At 40.4% G+C, this 22,775-nt stretch overlaps 1 protein-coding gene across 2 annotated transcripts in view; it reads right to left on the bottom strand.

The window, feature by feature from the left end:
* The window catches only part of RFC1 (replication factor C subunit 1), a 430,548-nt gene that overhangs the window by 177,270 nt on the left and 230,503 nt on the right, over positions 1-22,775 (bottom strand). For both annotated transcript variants that reach the window (XM_053704049.1, XM_053704048.1), the window contains exon 8: positions 2,801-2,878. In XM_053704049.1, the coding sequence (XP_053560024.1) occupies positions 2,801-2,878 (78 nt within the window). The remainder of the gene's footprint in view (positions 1-2,800; positions 2,879-22,775) is intronic.

Raw genomic sequence — 22,775 nt, 5'->3', positions numbered from 1 at the left:
AGAGGTTTTATAGGGCTCTTGGGGTTATGGCAATATTTGCCTCCTCCTAGTGGTAAGGAAGAGTAATTCCCCAGGAGTAATGGATCATGGGCTCTCATCACCTGTATTAAAAAAAAACATGTTTAGCCATTTACAAAGGGTTGGAATAACTTTCAAAATTTATCAACTCCTGGTCACTACATATAGTATTACATCAATTTCTTTCTAAGAAGTTTATCAGCAATCTTAATAGGAACATTTGGTAATAATTTTTATGTATTATGGGTCCCACTGATAAAACAGTATTTTTCACATAAAAGTTTGCCAGCCAAGTGGCATTATGAAGTAGCCAGGTGCATAAAGTGTAATACTTTGCAATATTATAACTTTTTTTGTTATTTCCAAAGCACAGATAAAATTGCATAATTTAAAATAAATTGGTTTAATTATAATGTGCAAAGCAAAGCAAACATTGAAAACATTTATTAGCTAATTTTAGCTTAATATTTGCTTAGATTTTAGCTGAGTGGTGCAACCACAAAATAGGCCCTGGGGAGCACATTGCAACAGGGTATTTTTAATACCCTCTGTCCATGCCTCTACAGTAAAGGAAGCGTTCTACAGTAAGAAAGCATTCCAATCATGTCACTATGTTTTTTTTTTTTTTTTTTGCAATATACATATTCTTAAAGGGACATGATACCCAAATATTTTCTTTAATGATTCAGAAAGAGAATACAATTTTAAACAACTTTCCGATTTACTTCTATTTCATTTGCTTTCTTATATTGCTATCCTTTGCTGATATGTTTATCTAGGAAAGCTCAGGAGCAGCAAAGAATCTAGGTTCTAGCTGCTGATTGGTGGCTGCATATGTATATACTGATTGCCATTGGCTCCCCCATGTGTTCAAGCAGCAACCAGCAGTGCATTGTTGCTCATTTAACAAAGCATTTCAAGAGAACAAATAAAAATTGATAATAGGAGTAAATTAGAAAGTTGATTAAAATTACATGCTCTATCTGAATCGTGAAAGAAAAAATGTGGGTTGCATATCCTTTTAAGAGATTTTTTGTAAACAATGGCTCAAAAGTGCATATTAATTGTCCTTTCTAAGTCCGTTTAAGTAAGTAAAGGTGGTTAAAGGCCCAGTCAACACAGTAGATTTGCATAATCAACAAATGCAAGGTAACAAGACAATGCAATAGCACTTAGCCTTAACTTCAAATATGTAGTAGACTTTTTTTTCTGATAATTTTAAAAGTTATGTCTTTTTCCACTCCCCCGTACCATGTGACAGCCATCAGCCAATCATAAATGCATACACGTACCATGTGACAGCCATCAGCCATTCACAAATGCATACACACTTATTCTTGCACATGCTCAGTATGAGCTGATGACTCAAAAAGTTAAATATAAAAAGACTGTGCACATTTAGTTAATGGAAGTAAATAGGACACTTGTTTAAAAAGGCATGCTCTATCTGAATAATGAAAGTTTAATTTTGATTGAGTGTCCCTTTAAGGGAGTAGATTTCCAATGACCTTGATAATATCCAAATGCAATTACACCTACCAAAACACAGTATCTATTAATTCCTACTTTACAAGTTGTGCTCGCTAAGACAGTTCAGCGCTGTTCCTGGCACAGCACAGGGCAGCAGATCTAGACGAGAAACCATATGAATACTGAAATACAAGGTGTTGCACGAACCACTTGGCATAATGAGAGAGTAGTAATAATCCAGCTGGAAAAGAACATAATCATTGCAAGAATGTCTAATGATAATGCTTCAAAATGGTAATAATACATAAAAATACACAACCAACCAACCTCTGATCTGAAGAAAGTAACTGACTCAATTTAAAACTAACTGACAATTCCAAATTTGCAGCAGTAAGGGATAAAAGTGGTTATTGTATAAGAGAAGCAAAGTATTTGTACTTTACACAAATTTTGTTTACAGAAAATGGGTACTTTACAAATCAAAATACTAATTTGATAATTAAACTATTTTACATACAGTATTTTCCCACTATAGCTATGAGAACATCAAGTGAGTAAGAGAATATGAGCGATAGGGGCAGCCACTGTATGAGAGTGTCATTTATTACAGCAGCATGGCAGCTGCCATGTAAAAGTCTATGCAGTGACGTGCCTACGGCATGCACTATCAGAGCTAGAGGTTTGCTGCACAGAGTAATCCCTTGTCGGTCAGAGAGGGAGGTATACAATAATATATAGGGCTGCAACTGAATGCTGCTAAATGCAGAGGCATCAGGTATTAACCACTTAACCATAATAGTTTTGTGATAATTAAAATTGTGCAGATCAACTGCAGCTACTGCACTTTTCTTAGCTCAGGTTGGGTCTTGTGATGTGCTAGTGGCATTTGATGATCATGACTTCCCACACAGAACAGCAACCCCATGCTCTGAGACCCACGTGATCCGTTTTTCTTGTTGCCCTGTAAGTACCTAATAATTATTATTAATAATAATAATAAAATTACCAATAAATTAACTTTTTGCATTAGTGTTAAATTTAAAGCCCAAGAAGAATGGACAGAGCATTTATGTGAATCATGACAAAATAAAAAGCACTAAAAACCAGTAACACATGGCTTGACAAACCCATGTAGCCAGGAGCTGGTGGCTCAGAAATTTGGCGATTCTTCAAAATATATCTATATAAAAAAAAGATTTCCTAGCTCAATAAAAAAGGAGAATGTATTGAAAGCATCTCAGTTTAAAGAATTACAAAGAAGAAAAGCATCTTATTAAGTTTTCTATAATAAAATGGATTACTGAAAATGTACCTTTTTTTTGGGTTGTTCATCCCACATTGAAAGGGTTCGGGCAAACGCCTCATCTTCATGCAACGTTTTTTTTTCCATCTATAAGAAGAAGAAGAAAAAAAAAAAAGAACAAGTAGTCACATTTATTTGTGCTTCACATTGTGAGGACCTGAAAAATCACTACTAGCTACTATAGTGGCTACACACCACAAGGCTGAACAATAATTAATAATAATATTACCAATAAAATCATTTTGCATTAGTGGTATTCTTGAAGCCCAAGAAGAACGAACAGAGCATTAATGGTAATCACAACAAAATAGAAAGCATGAACAAACCAGTAACACATGGCTTGACAAACCCATGAAGTCAGGAGCTGGTGGCTCAGAAATGCTGGAATTCTTCTATCTCTCTATATAAAAAAAAAGATTTCCTAGCTCAATAAAAAAGGTGTATTGAAAGCATCTCAGCTTAAAGAATTACAAAGAAAAGCAGATTATTTAGTTTGTATAAAAAAAAATAAAAAATTTATGCTTACCTGAAAATTCTTTCCAGACATGGAGAGTCCACGTCATTTTAATTACTAGTGGAATATTCAGCTCCTGGACAGCAGGAGGAGGCAAAGAGCACCCCAGCAAAGCTGTTAAGTGTAACTTCCCTTACTCATAACCCCCAGTCATTCAGCCGAAGGAAAATGGAAAAAGTAGGAACACAAGGGTGAAAAAGGTGCCTGAGGTTCACTCAAAAAAATGCTGAATTATAATTAAAAAGAGGGCGGGGTCGTGGACTCCATATCTGGAAAGAAAGAAAGAAATGCATCAGTTAAGCATAAATTTTGTTTTCTTTCCTATGACATGGCGAGTCCACAACGTCATTCCAATTACTAGTGGGAACCAATACCCAAGCTAGAGGACACGGAATGAACAGGGAGGGAGAAATAGGCAGGAAGACTTAAACAGAAGGCACCACCGCTTGAAGAAACTTTCTCCTAAAAGAAACCTCAGCCGAGGCAAAAGAATCAAATTTGGAAAAAAGTATGCAAAGAAGACCATGTAGCCACCTTGCAAATCTGTTCCACAGAAACGTCATTTTTGAAAACTCAAGAAGAGGAGACAGCCCTAGTGGAATGAGCCGTAATTCTCTCAGGAGGCTGCTGTTCAGCAGTCTCATAAGGCAAACAAATCATACTACTTAACCAGAGGGAAAGAATAGTAGAAGTGACCTTCTGACCCTTACGCTTTCCAGAGAAAACAACGAATAGGGCAGAAGACGAAAATCTTTAGTAGGTTGTAGGTAAAACTTTAGAGCATGCACAACATCCAAGTTATACAAAAGACGTTCCTTATGAGAATGAGGATCAGGACAAAAAGAAGGAACAACAATTTCCTGCTTAATGTTTCGATCCAACACAACCGTAGGGAGAAATCCCAACTTAGAACGAAGGATCTCCTTATCTGCATGAAATAAAGTACGGAAAATCCCACTGCAAAGCCAAAAGATCCAAAACTCTGCGTGCGGAAAAAACAACAAGGAGAAACAAAACCTTCCAAGATAACTTTATATCAACAACATGCGTCGGCTCAAACGGAGTCTGCTGCAAAACTTTAAAAACTAGGATAAGGCTCCAATGAGGAGCAACAGGAGTAAACACAAGCCTGATTCTGACCAGAGCCTGAACAAAGGCTTGAACATCTGGCAAAACTGCCAGACGTTTGAGCAAAAGATTAGACAGAGCAGAAATCTGACCATTCAGGGTAATGACTGACCAACCTTTTTCCAGAATCATGTTATTTATTTCTATCCCTCTGTTCACAATTTATACCCTTACACAGTGGGGCGGGTCTAATTACCTATTCAGGTGAACTAACAATTCTCATCTAGATACAAAGTTAACATACCCCCTCTAGTGGTCAGAATAGATAGAGCTCTTCTTAACCCTTTAGGACCTGAAAAACATACACCTTTGATTAAAAACACATTATGAATAATAAAAACCTTTTTCAAAAACATCAGAATGTTACATTTGCATTTATATTCCACATTATCCATCAAATATAATGAAAGTACCGTAATACTACACTGGTATCATTTAATCATTACTTTAGTCTATATTACAGAGTAACCATCCAATCAATCTCTTTATTCATTCCTATTGGCACCATAGATTGAAGGGTGTAGATTCAGAAGGTCTCCCTGGATTTAAGCATTTTTACTCTATCACCCCCACGTCTAGGACGCCTTACATGCTCAATGATCTGGAATCTAAGCTGAGAGATTGAGTGACCTGTCTGTAAGAAGTGATTGGACACAGGGGCATCCATGTTCTTCCTCCTAATATTGGATTTATGTTCGTTCATACGATCCCTAACTCTACGTGTTGATTCCCCAATGTAGATTTTTTAACATGGACACTTGATTATATATACAATGTAATCAGTGTTACACGTATAAAACCCAGAAATCTTAAATTTTCTCCCTGTTAGTGGGTGAACAAAGACATCTCCCTTAATCATATTATTACAATTACAACACCCCAGGCAGGGGTAATTAGCCAATCGTGGAGTGGAAATAAATGTCTGTCTCAACCCTTTCTCCGGGCCAATGTCAGCCTTAACTAGCGTGTCCCTCACATTCTTACATCTCCTATATGCTGGCATAGGGTACTCCTGGAATTCTTTAATATGAGAATTAAGATCCTTGACCACAGGCCAGTGTTTCTTAATGATACCATTAATCCTCTTACTTAAAGAATTGTACTCTGTAACAAACATAAGTCTATTTGTATTCTTTGCTCTCTCTTATGTTCTATGGCCCCTGAGTAGAGATTCCCTCTGGGTCACCTCAACTTCTGTAATTTGTTTCTCAATGAGAGACTTAGGGAAACCCATTTCAAGGAAACAGTCACCCATCTCCCTCAGTCTGGTACTCACTTTAGCCTCATCAGAAACAATTCTTGACACGCAACAGTTGACTCCTAGGTAAACTTTTAATTAGTTAAGGAGGGTGTGCACTGTCATACCTAAGAAGACTGTTCCTATCACTTGCCTTTATATATAGGTCTGTCTTTAAAATCCTACCATCCTTAATGACAGAGGTGTCTAAAAAGGCTACAGACTCCTCACTAAAAGTCAACTTAAATTTAATATGGCGTGTACTGATGTTCAAATCAGCCACAAACCCAGTAAGAGAGTCAATGTCGCCCCCCCCATATGCCAAACACATCATCAATGTATCTAAACTAACGTAGTCCATACTTTTGGAACATACTGTTGGCATACACAAATATTTCCTCATAAACATTCATGTAGATGTTGGCATATGTGGGGGCGACATTTGACCCTATGGCAGTCCCTTGGCGCTGGATATAAAACTGATCCTGGAAAAGGAAATAGTTACAGTACAGGACTAACTTTAGTAATTCCATGACAAAATCACATTCAGTTTCTGTTATTATAGCACTAGAGGTAAAAGCCTGTCTTGTGGCATCCAAGCCAATGTTACGTGTTATTGATGTGTAAAGGCTATTTAACATCTAGTGTATACAAAATAAATTTGTCACTTTGTAAAACAATTTCATCTAGTTTATTCAAAAAAATCCCCTGTGTCTTTAATATAGGACAATGATGCAGTAACCAGAGGCCTTAAGATCTTATCCAAATATATTGATACGTTTGTCAGGATAGAGTTAGTGCTAGCAACAATTGGACGGCTAGGTGGTATTTTTGGCAATGTGTAAAAAACTGGTATTGAAAAAATGTTCTGGACTAGAAAACTCTGTTCCTTTTCTGAAATTAACCCATTACACATTGCCTTAAATACACACAAAGCCGCTGCAGCAGTAACTGGGGCAATGCATGCAAGAGGCTGGAGAATAAAACCTTGATGTATAAAATTTTTTATAAGGAGACCCTCCAATTTTTTATCCATAGGATCTATGAAAGCACAACTGTCCTCGACGGGGATAGTTGTACGCTTAGCTAGGGTGGAGACTGCTCCCTCCACCTTAGGAACCGTCTGCCACGAGTCCCGTATGGTGGCATCTATGGGAAACATCTTTTTAAAAGCAGGAGGGGGAGAGAACGGCACACATTGTCTATCCCATTCCTTAGAAATAATTTCCGAAAACCTCTTAGGGACTGGAAAAACATCGGTGTAAACAGGTACTGCAAAGTATTTGTCCATTTTACACAATTAATAAGCGGAGGTGTTCAAGCTTAAATTTAAACGCTGTCATCTCAGAATCAGACTGAAGTAACGCCTTCCCTGAGTCTGAAATGTCACCCACAGATAGCTCACTGCCTCGGCTTCTGAGCATTGTGAGGGTATATCGGACACAGGCAATAAAGCGTCAGAAAGCTCTGTATTAATTCTAGCCCCAGAGCTGTCTCGCTTTCCTTGTAGCCCTGGCAGTTTGGAGAATACCTCTGTGAGGGTAGCATTCATAACTGCCGCCATGCCCTGTAAGGTAAAAGAATTAGACGCGCTAGATGTACTTGGCGTCACTTGAGCGGGAGTTATAGGTTCTGGCACATGGGGAGAGTTAGATGGCATAATCTCCCTCTTTTCAGTCAGAGAATCCCCTGGAGATAAATCTTTAAGCGCCATAATATGGTCTTTATAGTTTATAGAAATATCAGTACATTTGGTACACATTCTAAGAGGGGGTTCCACAATGGCTTCCAAACATATTGAACAAGGAGTTTCCTCTATGTCAGACATGTTTAACAGACTAGTAATGAGACAAGCAAGCTTGGAAAACACTTTAATAAAGGTGAAACAGCAATTAAACAAAAACGTTACTGTGCCTTTAAGAGAAAAAAACTAGCACTTAAACTGCAAAACAGTGAAAAAATACAGTAAAATCTTTGAAATTTTTAGTGTGAATAAGAAACTAAAGCAGCATTGCACCCACTTGCAAATGGATGATTAACCCCTTAGGCCCCAAACCGGATTGAAAAACGTTAAAAATCAATTGAGCACCATGCCACAGCTCTGCTGAGGCTCTACCTGCCCTTAAATACGATTGTGTGCAGAAATAACCCCTTTGAAATGGTTCTCAGATGCCAGAGGACTCTTTTAGGGAAGCTGGATGTCTCAGTCTGTATTAAAAGTGTGCAGTTAGAGCGCTAAAATAGGCCCCTCCCACCATGTACTGGATGTCAGAGGGGCCTTAAGAAAATACTCCTAGGAGTATCTGACTAGCCATGTGGAAACTAGGCCCCAAATAAAGACTTCTCCCTCAGAGAAAAAACGTCCTATTTAAATGTAAACGTTTTGTCACTAAGCAATACGAATATTAACATGAGTATTACCCTGTTATGTAAGCATGATCGCAGTCGCTGTTAAATCACTGCATCAGGCTTACCTCAAATACACAAGGCTCTGTCAGCATTTTCTAGAACTTATTCCTCTCTCTAGAAATAAAAATACTTAACATACCTCAAAGCAGGTAATCTGCAGGCCGTTCCCCCAACTGAAGTTTTCCCATATCCATCAGTTATGTGTGAGAACAGCAATGGACCTTAGTTACAAACCGCTAAGATCATCAAATCTCCAGGCAGAATTCTTCTAATTTCTGCCTGAGAGAAAAACAGTACAACGCCGGTACCGTTTAAAAATAAACTCTTGATTGAAGGTAAAACTACACTAAGTCACCACATATCTCTTGATACTTCCTTTCTTGTCGAGAGTTGCAAGAGAATGACTGGGGGTGGCAGTTAGGGGAGGAGCTATATAGACAGCTCTGCTGTGGGTGTCCTCTTGCAACTTCCTGTTGGGAAGGAGAATATCCCACAAGTAATGGATGAACCCGTGGACTGGATATACCTTACAAGAGAAATTGCATTTAGACTGGGGACAGAACGATTAATGCATCATTGTCCTATATTAAAGAGAAAGGATTTTTTGAATAAACTAGATGAAATTGTTTTACAAAGTGACAAATTTATTTTGTATACACTAGATGTTAATAGCCTTTACACATCAATAACACATAACAGTGGCTTGGATGCCACAAGACAGGCTGTTACCTCTAGTGCTATACTAACAGAAACTGAATGCGATTTTGTCATGGAATTACTACAGTTAGTCCTGTACTGTAACTATTTCCTTTTCCAGGATCAGTTTTATATCCAACACCAAGGGACTGCCATGGGGTCAAATGTCGCCCCCACATATGCCAACATCTACATGAATGTTTATGAGGAAAGATTTGTGTATGCCAACAGTATGTTCCAAAAATATGGACTATGTTGGTTTAGATACATTGATGATGTGTTTGGCATATGGGGGGCGACATTGACTCTCTTACTGGGTTTGTGGCTGATTTGAACATCAGTACACATCATATTAAATTTAAGTTGACTTTTAGTGAGGAGTCTGTAGCCTTTTTAGACACCTCTGTCATTAAGGATGGTAGGATTTTAAATACAGACCTATTAAGTGATAGGAACAGTCTTCTTAGGTATGACAGTGCACACCCTCCTTCACTAATTAAAAGTTTACCTAGGAGTCAACTGTTGCGTGTCAAGAAAATTGTTTCTGATGAGGCTAAAGTGAGTACCAGACTGAGGGAGATGGGTGACTGTTTCCTTGAAAGGGGTTTCCCTAAGTCTCTCATTGAGAAACAAATTACAGAAGTTGAGGTGACCCCGAGGGAATCTCTACTCAGGGGCCATAGAACAAAAGAGAGAGCAAAGAATACAAATAGACTTATGTTTGTTACAGAGTACAATTCTTTAAGTAAGAGGATTAATGGTATCATTAAGAAACACTGGCCTGTGGTCAAGGTTCTTAATTCTCATATTAAAGAATTCCAGGAGTACCCTATGCCAGCATATAGGAGATGTAAGAATGTGAGGGACACGCTAGTTAAGGCTGACATTGGCCCGGAGAAAGGGTTGAGACAGACATTTATTTCCACTCCACGATTGGGTAATTACCCCTGCCTGGGGTGTTGTAATTGTAATAATATGATTAAGGGAGATGTCTTTGCTCACCCACTAACAGGGAGAAAATTTAAGATTTCTGGGTTTTATATGTGTAACACTGATTACATTGTATATCTAATCAAGTGTCCATGTTCAAAAATCTACATTGGGGAATCAACACGTAGAGCCAGGGACCGTATGAACAAACATAAATCCAATATTAGGAGGAAGAACATGGATGCCCCTGTGTCCAATCACTTCTTACAGGCAGGTCTCTCAATCTCTCAGCTTAGATTCCAGATCATTGAGCATTTAAGGCGTCCTAGACGTGGGGGTGATAGAGTAAAAATGCTTAAATCCAGGGAGACCTTCTGGATCTACACCCTTCAATCTATGGTACCAATAGGAATGAATAAAGAGATTGATTGGATGGTTACTCTGTAATATAGACTAAAGTAATGATTAAATGATACCAGTGTAGTATTACGGTACTTTTGTTATATTTGATGGATAATGTGGAATATAAATGCAAATGTAACATTCTGATGTTTTTGAAAAAGGTTTTTATTATTCATAATGTGTTTTTAATCAAAGGTGTATGTTTTTCAGGTCCTAAAGGGTTAAGAAGAGCTCTATCTATTCTGACCACTAGAGGGGGTATGTGAACTTTGTATCTAGATGAGAATTGTTAGTTCACCTGAACAGGTAATTAGACCCCGCCCCACTGTGTAAGGGTATAAATTGTGAACAGAGGGATAGAAATACATAACATGATTAAGGTTAATGTCTGACCGAAACGTTGTTCTTTGAAGCTGTGATGTCTCACAAATAAAGGATTATTTTGAAGCATTACCAAGGTGCTGCTGCTTTATTGATATTCTTTGAATGGACTGAGGGGCTTGTGCAGAGTTCCCTGCAGCGTGCATCTGATATTGGGCTGTGAGTGCTGAGCCTTACCTATTGTATTCAACCTTTTTCCAGGCCAACCTGAAGAAGAGATAAACTACGGGGAATCCTCACCCGGCTCCAGGAGAAACCTTTAAATTTGCACCAATAAAGATATTTACGCCATACCTTATGGTAAATCTTGCAAGTAACAGGTCTGTGAGCCTAAAGCATAGTATCAATGACGGCTTCAGAAAATCCACGTCTAGACAGAACTAGGCATTTAATCTCTAAGCAGTCAGATTCAGAGAATCTAGATTTGGATGGAGGAATGGACCCTGAATTAGAAGGTCCTTCCTCAGAGGAAACCTCTGAGGAGGAAGGGATGACATCCTAACCAGATCCGCGAACCAGATCATGTGAGGCGAAGCCGGAGCTATTAAAATTACCGATGCTCTCTCCTGTTTAATACAAGCAATGACTCGTGGAAGGAGAATAAACGGAGGAAACAGGTAAGCCAGAGAGAAGATCCAAAGAACCACTAGTGCATCTATAAAAGCGGCCTGAGGATCTCATTGACCTTGAACCATACTTTTGAAACTTGGAGTTTTGATGAGATGCCATCAGATCCAGCTCTGGGACCCCCCTGAGGGTTATCTGAGAGAAAACTTCCAGATGGAGAGCCCACTCTCCGGGATGAAAAGTCAATCTGCTCAGAAATCCACCTCCCAGTTGTCCACTGTTGGAATGTGGATAGCAGAAGATAAATGTGAGCATCCGCACACTGCAGAATGCGAGCCTCCTCCTTCATAGCCAAGGAACTCAGAGTTCCTCCCTGGTGGTTGATATAAGCCACTGAGATGTTGTCCTACTGAAATCTGAAAAACCAGACTAATGCCAATTGAGGCCAAGCTACCAAGACATTGAAGATTGCTCTCTATTCCAAAATGTTTATGGGGGAGAGAAGACTCCTCTCCACAGGCCTTGAGCGAGTCCCAAACTGCTCCCCAGCCTAATAGACTGGCGTCCATAGACGCAATTACCCAGGAAGGTCACATGACGCAAACGCCCCAAACCAGGGTTTCCTGAGAAATCCACCACCTGAGAGAGAGTCTCTTGATAGAGGATCCAGATTTATCCTCTGCGATAGATGGTCTCTGGTCCATTGACTTAGCAAAGTTGCAGAGGTCGCAGATGGAACCGAGCAAATGGAATGATGTCCACAGAAGCAACCATCAGACCAACACCTCTATGAATTGAGCCACAGAAGGACGAATAGTAGTCCTGAGAGACATACAGGAAGCCAGAACTTTGTATTTTCAGACGTCCGCCAGAAAAATCTCCATGGACAGGGAAGCTATGATTGTCCCTAGGAAACAAATTTGTAACTAAAACTAGAGAACTCCTTTCCAGATTTGAACAGAAGACTGTAGAGAGAGGCAAGAGGAGAGAAGTTTGGATTTTCTGACCTCCGTCAGAAAAATCTTTATAGATAGGGAATCTATGATGGCCCCTAAGAAACACACTCTTGTAGCTGGAACAAGGGAACTTTTCTCCAGATTCAGTTTCCATCTGTGGGAATGTAGAAAAGACAACAGCATCTCTGTATGAGAGTTTGCTAGTTGAAAAGATGAACCTTGAGCAAGGAACTCTGCGTCAACTAAGACGCCGGAAATGACGAATTTGCATCATCGGACATAACTTTGCGCCAAAAAATTCTTGCGTCAACAATGACGAAATAAACTTCGGCATTTTGCGCCCTCGCGAGCCTAATTTTGCCCGCAAAATTTAAAGAGAAAACATTCAATAGAAAAAAGACTATACCCCAGGTAAGAAAAAATATTTTCCTAAATATGCTTTTCCCAAATATGAAACTGACAGTCTGCAAAATGAAATATACATAAACCTGACTCATGGCAAATATAAGTACAATACATATATTTAGAACTTTATATTAATACATAAAGTGCCAAACCATAGCTGAGAGTGTCTTAAATAATGAAAACATACTTACCAAAAGACACCTATCCACATACAGCAGATAGCCAAACCAGTACTGAAACAGTTATAAGTAGAGGCAATAGAATATGAGAGTATATTGTCGATCTGAATAAGGGAGGTAGGAGATGAATCACTACGACTGATAACAGAGAACCTATGAAATAGATCTCCCGTGAGGAAAACCATTGCATTTAATAGGTGATACTCCCTTCACAACCCTCTGACATTCGCTGTACTCAGAGGAATTGGGCTTCAAAATGTTGAGACACGCATATCAACATAGAATCTAAGCACAAACTTACTTCACCACCTCCATGGGAGGCAAAGTTTATACAACTGAATTGTGGATGTGTTGAGGGGTGTATTTATAGGCATTTTGAGGTTTGGGAAACATTGCCCATCCTGGTAGGATTGTATATCCCATACGTCACTAGCTCATGGACTCTTGCCAATTACATGAAAGAAAACAGAATTTATGCTTACCTGATAAATTACTTTCTCCAACGGTGTGTCCGGTCCACGGCGTCATCCTTACTTGTGGGATATTCTCTTCCCCAACAGGAAATGGCAAAGAGCCCAGCAAAGCTGGTCACATGATCCCTCCTAGGCTCCGCCTACCCCAGTCATTCGACCGACGTACAGGAGGAATATATGCATAGGAGAAACCATATGATACCGTGGTGACTGTAGTTAGAGAAAATAATTCATCAGACCTGATTAAAAAAACCAGGGCGGGCCGTGGACCGGACACACCGTTGGAGAAAGTAATTTATCAGGTAAGCATAAATTCTGTTTTCTCCAACATAGGTGTGTCCGGTCCACGGCGTCATCCTTACTTGTGGGAACCAATACCAAAGCTTTAGGACACGGATGAAGGGAGGGAGCAAATCAGGTCACCTAAATGGAAGGCACCACGGCCTGCAAAACCTTTCTCCCAAAAATAGCCTCTGAAGAAGCAAAAGTATCAAATTTGTAAAATTTGGCAAAAGTGTGCAGTGAAGACCAAGTCGCTGCCTTACATATCTGGTCAACAGAAGCCTCGTTCTTGAAGGCCCATGTGGAAGCCACAGCCCTAGTGGAATGAGCTGTGATTCTTTCAGGAGGCTGCCGTCCGGCAGTCTCATAAGCCAATCGGATAATGCTTTTAAGCCAAAAAGAAAGAGAGGTAGAAGTTGCTTTTTGACCTCTCCTTTTACCAGAATAAACAACAAACAAAGAAGATGTTTGCCTGAAATCTTTAGTGGCCTCTAAATAGAATTTTAGAGCACGGACTACGTCCAAATTGTGTAACAAACGTTCCTTCTTTGAAACTGGATTTGGACACAAAGAAGGTACAACTATCTCCTGGTTAATATTTTTGTTGGAAACCACTTTCGGAAGAAAACCAGGCTTAGTACGCAAAACCACCTTATCTGCATGGAACACCAGATAGGGCGGAGAACACTGCAGAGCAGATAACTCAGAAACTCTTCTAGCAGAAGAAATAGCAACCAAAAACAAAACTTTCCAAGATAATAACTTAATATTTATGGAATGTAAGGGTTCAAACGGAACCCCTTGAAGAACTGAAAGAACTAGATTAAGACTCCAGGGAGGAGTCAAAGGTCTGTAAACAGGCTTGATTCTAACCAGAGCCTGAACAAACGCTTGAACGTCTGGCACAGCTGCCAGCCTTTTGTGAAGTAAAACAGATAAAGCAGAGATCTGTCCCTTCAGAGAACTTGCAGATAATCCTTTCTCCAAACCTTCTTGTAGAAAGGATAGAATCTTAGGAATTTTTATCTTGTTCCATGGGAATCCTTTAGATTCACACCAACAGATATATTTTTTCCATATCTTATGGTAAATTTTTCTAGTTACAGGCTTTCTAGCCTGAATCAGAGTATCTATTACAGAATCTGAAAACCCACGCTTTGATAAAATCAAGCGTTCAATCTCCAAGCAGTCAGTTGGAGGGAAACCAGATTCGGATGTACGAATGGACCTTGAACAAGAAGGTCCTGTCTCAAAGGTAGCTTCCATGGTGGAGCCGATGACATATTCACCAGGTCTGCATACCAAGTCCTGCGTGGCCACGCAGGAGCTATCAAGATCACCGAAGCCCTCTCCTGATTGATCCTGGCTACCAGCCTGGGAATGAGAGGAAACGGTGGGAATACATAAGCTAGGTTGAAGGTCCAAGGTGCTACTAGTGCATCTACTAGAGTCGCCTTGGGATCCCTGGATCTGGACCCGTAACAAGGAACCTTGAAGTTCTGACGAGAGGCCATCAGATCCATGTCTGGAATGCCCCATAATCAAGTTATTTGGGCAAAGATTTCCGGATGGAGTTCCCACTCCCCCGGATGGAATGTCTGACGACTCAGAAAATCCGCTTCCCAATTTTCCACTCCTGGGATGTGGATTGCAGACAAGTGGCAGGAGTGATCCTCCGCCCATTGAATTATCTTCTTTATTGAGCGACTTTTCTAGTTCTTCGAACCAGAAACACGCTGCCGTAGTGACAGGAACAATGCATGAAATTGGTTGTAGAAGGTAACCTTGCTGAACAAACATCTTTTTAAGCAAACCCTCTAATTTTTTATCCATAGGATCTTTGAAAGCACAACTATCTTCTATGGGAATAGTAGTGCGTTTGTTTAGAGTAGAGACCGCCCCCTCGACCTTAGGGACTGTCTGCCATAAGTCCTTTCTGGGGTCGCTATAGGAAATAATTTCTTAAATATAGGGGGAGGAACAAAAGGTATGCCGGGCCTTTCCCACTCCTTATTTACTATGTCCGCCACCCGCTTGGGTATAGGAAAAGCATCGGGGGGCACCGGAACCTCTAGGAACTTGTCCATCTTACATAATTTCTCTGGAATGACCAAATTGTCACAATCATCCAGAGTAGATAATACCTCCTTAAGCAGTGCGCGGAGATGTTCTAATTTAAATTTAAATGTTACAACATCAGGTTCAGCTTGTTGAGAAATTTTTCCTGAATCTGAAATTTCTCCCTCAGACAAAACCTCCCTCCTGGCCCCTTCAGATTGGTGTGAGGGTATGTCAGAACCGTTATCATCAGCGTCCTCTTGCTCTTCAGTGTTTAAAACAGAGCAATCACGCTTTCTCTGATAAGTAGGCATTTTAGATCAAATGTTTGCAATAGAATTATCCATAACAGCCGTTAATTGTTGCATGGTAATAAGTATTGGCGCACTAGATGTACTAGGGGCCTCTTGTGTGGGCAAAACTGGTGTAGACACAGAAGGGGATGATGTAGTACCATGCTTACTCCCCTCATTGGAGGAATCATCTTGGGCAATATTATTATCTGTGGCATCATTGTCCCTACTTTGTTTGGACACTATGTCACAATTATCACATATATTTAAATGGGGGGAAACCTTGGCTTTCATACATATAGAACATCGCTTATCTGATGGTTCAGACATGTTAAACAGGCTTAAACTTGTCAACAAAGCACAAAAAACGTTTTAAAATAAAACCGTTACTGTCACTTTAAATTTTAAACAGAACACACTTTATTACTGAATATGCGAAAAAGCATGAAGGAATTGTTCAAAATTTCACCACAGTGTCTTAAAGCCTTAAAAGTATTGCACACCAAATTTGAAAGCTTTAACCCTTAAAATAACGGAACCGGAGCCGTTTTTACGTTTAACCCCTATACAGTCCCAGGTATCTGCTTTGCCGAGACCCAACCAAGCCCAGAGGGGAATACGATACCAAATGACGCCTTCTATAAGCTTTTTCAGTGGTTCTTAGCTCCTCACACATGCATCTGCATGCCTTGCTTTCCAAAAACAACTGCGCATTAGTGGCGCGAAAATGAGGCTCTGCCTATGACTAGAAAAGGCCCCTATCTGAAAAAGGTGTCCATACAGTGCCTGCCGTTTTTTAACAACAATCCCCAAGATTATAATAACTATTAAGAGTTATAATCTGCCAAATATGCTTAGCAAATCAATCGTTTTAGCCCAGAAAAATGTCTACCAGTTTTTTAAGCCCTTATAAAGCCCTTTATTCTTTTACTTAATCTAAGAAAATGGCTTACCGGTCCCCATAGGGGAAATGACAGCCTTCCAGCATTACAAAGTCTTGTTAGAAATGTGGCCAGTCATACCTCAGGCAGAAAAGTCTGCCAACTGCTTCCCCCAACTGAAGTTACTTCATCTCAACAGTCCTGTGTGGAAACAGCAATCGATTTTAGTAACGTTTGCTAAAATCATCTTCCTCTTACAAACAGAAATCTTCATCTCTTTTCTGTTTCAGAGTAAATAGTACATACCAGCACTATTTTAAAATAACAAACACTTGATTGAAGGATAAAAACTACATTTAAACACCAAAAAACTCTGAGCCATCTCCGTGGAGATGTTGCCTGTGCAACGGCAAAGAGAATGACTGGGGTAGGCGGAGCCGAGGAGGGATCATGTGACCAGCTTTGCTGGGCTCTTTGCCATTTCCTGTTGGGGAAGAGAATATCCCACAAGTAAGGATGACGCCGTGGACCGGACACACCTATGTTGGAGAAATATAACGCCTGCACTGAAAATTAATGATCCTAGAAAATAGGAACATAAAGAAAACGCCTCCTTCAGGTCAATGTTAGACATGAACTGACCCTCCTGAACTAAAAAGGGGGATCTGTCATATAAAGAGAGGTATGCACATTTCTAGAAGTGAATAGGTGGCCCAGTTTGTTTGCTCTTTAGGATATAAAGAGTTTCCCAACCGGTTATCTCACAAAGACTGTATATCCAAGGCAGCAAGTTAGTCAGTGTGTAGATCAGTATAAATCAAGCAGCATAAGGGCAGCATTGAGCATAAGGGGCTTTCACTTCCTGTACACAGACTTATCTGTGATCAAAATCCATTTCTAATCAAATTCTCCATCTTGAAGAACGAAATCCTGAGAAAATTGATAAGACACCTGAGATCTAAAAAGTTACTTCACCTCTTTCCCAAAAACGGCGCGTGCCATACTACTCCCAAAAACGGCGCGTGCCATACTACTCCCAAAAACGGCGCGTGCCATACTACTCCCAAAAACGGCGCGTGCCATACTACTCCCAAAAAAGGCGCGTGCCATACTACTCCAAGCAAATAAATAAATATGCTAGATAGACACGCAGGGTTGAACTGCACATATATATATATATATATATATATATATATATATATATATATATAGGATATAATTCTGTACACAAACCCCTTACAAAGAAAGTAAAAGGCACAGTAAAAATAAATATACCAACAAGAATATGATGCATATACTACTACTGTAGAAGTATAGGGATAAAACATGAAAAAAAAAATAATAATCCTTAATCATACACATGTCTGAGTAAGGATAGGGATAGTACCCAGTATATGGGATCCCTTATACACCCAATGTAGCAGCAAATTAGGCTCAAAGTAGAAAATCTGCACTACTACGTAGCTAAGAGACAGCAGTCTGTGCAGAGACTGTAGTAGCCGTGTAAACATATTGACTGCAAAGATAACAGCCCATGGTATCTCATAACAATAGGGCACAGAAAACAAGGGATTAACTGGAAGGCATTCTTTTCAAGCTAAAGAAAAGAAAAATGTCTGCAGAAAATAAACATGAACTGCCACCAGATGGCAGCAAATACCAGGAAATCCCTGAGCTTGAAATAAAACATTTCTTGAAAGCAAATTAATATTAATATAACTGACTGCCTTATATCCCAGCCATAAATCCAATAAAGGGACAAAATGCGCACTACCGCATGAAAAATAAAATGCCGGTTAAGAAGTTAATAAACTGATTACTGGAAAGCCTGCTCCCCCTGAGAGAATCTATACATACCTTAAACTATTGGCGCGCTATATCCTCAATACCTCGCTCTAGATACACAACATGGAAGAGATAAGAGAGGACGGGCGGTGCCAAAAACAAACCAGTGCTGCCGCCATTGGCACCTTAAAAAGTGTACATATCTATTACACTATACTGACATGCCTTAAGATTACATAAAAAACAAGCGCACCGGCTACAGAGGGTCAGGAAACCCAGAGCCGAATGTGAGATGGATAACGCTCACACTATAAACCCCACCGGAGGTCTTAAGTGTAAACCTAAGGGAAATACATTTTTATAGCCCCATTCTTATCTATGATGGTTCACACCATGCTATAACCCCACCTGAGGTCTTAAACAAAAAAAACTTAATGTAATGACCACAAATTTAAAAGGCTGCAGAGCGCCAAGCAAAAACTTGCCAGCCAGTGAAGCCTGTGGCGGTAACAGATGCGCAACTAGCTGCCATACCTCCTTTAATCAAGCTATAGTATACATACAGAAATACTGAAGCAACAAGTATACTAATGTCTGTCCACACTATATTGAACAGCAGTTATCGCTACAGCGGAGTTGGCGCCAAAAAGTAAATTTCAGATTTGCAACTAAGTGACGTACTTAAAATCAACAGCATTGATGGAAAATTCTGTACAAGTCCGTTAGACTTAGATACCCATATAATAAATATAAAGAGCATCGGCAACTCAGTTACACGCCCCAAGGAGAGAAATCTAAGCCAAAATATTAAAACTTCACTAGAAGCTTTATCTAAGAGGCTGATATATCTCCTTCCCCCTTGTTGCTCACCCTCACTGGAAGGTACTCAGCAATAAATAAAAAATCCTCACCCCCCCCCCCCCCCCTTGGGGGCAGAGGATACAGGGACTCACAGTTAGAAGTCTTTATTCTTCTCTCCAAATCCAGGTTTGGAAGACTCAGCCAGCCTCTGTCATGGACCTGCAAATCCAGCTGTTGAGTAAGGTAGACAGCTCACAAGGCGTGAAAGAACACATACTCCTTACAGAGACCTGTAGAAAAAGAAAGAACAGAGTAAGAAAACAAAGCAAGGACAAACTCACCACTTTCTAACTGCTTAAAAGCCACTGCTACTCTTACTAAAAGATACAGTACTGACTGACTGCTAAATTTGATGGAGTATTGGTTCTTTTTGTACACCAGAGTTGTTCTACTGTATACCTCATTGTCTCATACTCAAAGTAGTATAATTCTTTATTACCTTTGGATTTTTAGTTGAGTTTATTAATCAATTTTTAGTATATCGATACATTTGTAGTACAAGTCCCATTCATCCTTATGATGTTTGATCCTTGCTGTTTATTTTTTATTTACTATTACATTAGATTGTCCTTATTGTCATTTCATACATCAAATTAATTTATTTTATATTATCACATTTTCACTATCACTCAATTAGATCACCATCACTTATTATAGCTGCCTACATCACACAGTATGTGTCTCTACGGTACTATATCACGTTTATCCTTCACTTATTGTATATTATATTTAGGTTTTCACTTAAAGGGAACCCAATTTTTTTCTTTTGTGATTCAGATAGAGCATGTGATTTTAAGCAACTTTCTAATTTACTCCTATTATCAATTTTTCTTGGTTATCTTGCTATCTTTATTTGAAAAAGAAGGCATCTAAGCTTTTTTCTTGGTTCAGAAACTCTGGACAGCACTTTTATATTGGTGGATGAATTTATCCACCAATCAGCAAGGACAACCCAGGTTGTTCACCAAAAATGGGCCGGCATCTTACATTCTTGCATTTCAAATAAAGATACCAAGAGAATAAAGAAAATTTTATAATAGGAGTAAATAAGAAAGTTGCTTAAAATTTCATGCTCTATCTAAATCACGAAAGAAAAAATTTGGGTTCAGTGTCCCTTTAAGACCACGCAACACATAGATAATATCAATGTGACAGTCCTGGAACTTCTGCCAGACGCTTGTGCAAAAGAATAAACAGAGCAGAGATCTGTCCTTTTAAAGAACTAGCTGATAAGCCTTTGTCCAAACCCTCTTGGAGAAAGGACAATATCCTAGGAATCCTAACCTTACTCCATGAGTAACTCTTGGATTCACACCAATAAAGATATTTACGCCACATCATATGGTAGATTTTCCTGGTGACAGGCTTCCGAGCCTGTATTAAGGTATCAATGACTGACTAGGAGAAGCCACGCCTTGATAGAATCAAGCGTTCAATCTCCATGCAGTCAGTCTCAGAGAAATTAGATTTGGATGATTGAAAGGACCTTGTATTAGAAGGTCCTGCCTCAGAGGCAGAGTCCATGGTGGAAGAGATGACATGTCGACTAGGTCTGCATAACAGGTCCTGCGTGGCCACGCAGGCGCTATCAGAATCACTGATGCTCTCTCCTGTTTGATTTTGGCAATCAGTCGAGGGAGCAGAGGAAACGGTGGAAACACATAGGCCAGGTTGAAGAACCAAGGAGCTGCTAGAGCATCTATCAGCGTTGCTCCCGGGTCCCTGGACCTGGATCCGTAACAAGGAAGCTTGGCGTTCTGGCGAGACGCCATGAGATCCAGTTCTGGTTTGCCCCAAAAGTTGAGCAAACACCTCCAGATGGAGTTCCCACTCGCCCGGATGAAAAGTCTGATGACTTAGAAAATCCTCCTCCCAGTTCTCTACGCCTGGGATGTGGATCGCTGACAGGTGGCAAGAGTGAGACTCTGCCCAGCGAATTATCTTTGAGACTTCTAACATCGCTAGGGAACTCCTGGTTCCCCCTTGATGGTTGATGTAAGCCACAGTCGTGATGTTGTCCGACTGAAATCTGATGAACCTCAGTGTTGCTAACTGAGGCCAAGCTAGAAGAGCATTGAATATTGCTCTTAACTCCAGAATATTTATTGGGAGGAGTTTCTCCTCCTGAGTCCACGATCCCTGAGCCTTCAGGGAGTTCCAGACTGCGCCCCAACCTAGAAGGCTGGCATCTGTTGTTACAATCGTCCAATCTGGCCTACGAAAGGTCATACCCTTGGACAGATGGACCCGAGAAAGCCACCAGAGAAGAGAATCTCTGGTCTCTTGATCCAGATTTAGTAGAGGGGACAAATCTGAGTAATCCCCATTCCACTGACTTAGCATGCATTATTGCAGCGGTCTGAGATGCAGGCGCGCAAATGGCACTATGTCCATTGCCGCTACCATTAAGCCGATTACTTCCATGCACTGAGCCACTGACGGGCGTGGAATGGAATGCAGGACACGGCAAGCATTTAGAAGTTTTGATAACCTGGACTCCGTCAGGTAAATTTTCATCTCTACAGAATCTATAAGAGTCCCTAGGAAGGAGACTCTTGTGAGTGGTGATAGAGAACTCTTTTCCACGTTCACTTTCCACCTATGCGACCTCAGAAATGCCAGAACTATCTCTGTATGAGACTTGGCAATTTGAAAGCTTGACGCCTGTATCAGGATGTCATCTAGATACGGAGCCACCGCTATGCCTCGCGGTCTTAGAACCGCTAGAAGTGAGCCCAGAACCTTTGTAAAAATTCTCGGGGCAGTGGCCAACCCGAAGGGAAGAGCTACAAATTGGTAATGCCTGTCTAGAAAGGCAAACCTTAGGAACCGATGATGATCTTTGTGAATCGGTATGTGAAGGTAGGCATCCTTTAAGTCCACTGTGGTCATGTATTGACCCTCTTGGATCATGGGTAGGATGGTCCGAATAGTTTCCATTTTGAATGATGGAACTCTGAGGAATTTGTTTAAGATCTTTAGATCCAAGATTGGTCTGAAGGTTCTCTCTTTCTTGGGAACCACAAACAGATTTGAATAAAATCCCTTTCCTTGTTCCGTCCGCGGAACTGGATGGATCACTCCCATTACTAGGAGGTCTTGCACACAGCTTAGGAATGCCTCTTTCTTTATCTGGTTTGATGATAACCTTGAAAGATGAAATCTCCCTTGTGGAGGAGAAGCTTTGAAGTCCAGAAGATATCCCTGAGATATGATCTCCAACGCCCAGGGATCCTGAACATCTCTTGCCCACGCCTGGGCGAAGAGAGAAAGTCTGCCCCCCACTAGATCCATTTCCGGATAGGGGGCCGTTCCTTCATGCTGTCTTGGGGGCCGCAGCAGGCTACCTGGCCTGCTTGCCCTTGTTCCAGGACTGGTTAGGTTTCCAGGCCTGTCTGGAATGAGCAACAGTTTCCTCTTGTTTTGAAGCTGAGGAAGTTGATGCTGCTCCTGCCTTGAAATTTCGAAAGGCACGAAAATTAGACTGTTTGGCCTTTGATTTGGCCCTGTCCTGAGGAAGGGTATGACCCTTGCCTCCAGTAATGTC

This window comes from Bombina bombina, chromosome 2 (genome assembly GCF_027579735.1).
Source record: "Bombina bombina isolate aBomBom1 chromosome 2, aBomBom1.pri, whole genome shotgun sequence".
Lineage (NCBI taxonomy): Eukaryota > Metazoa > Chordata > Amphibia > Anura > Bombinatoridae > Bombina > Bombina bombina.
This window is presented reverse-complemented; position numbering and strand designations above follow the sequence as displayed.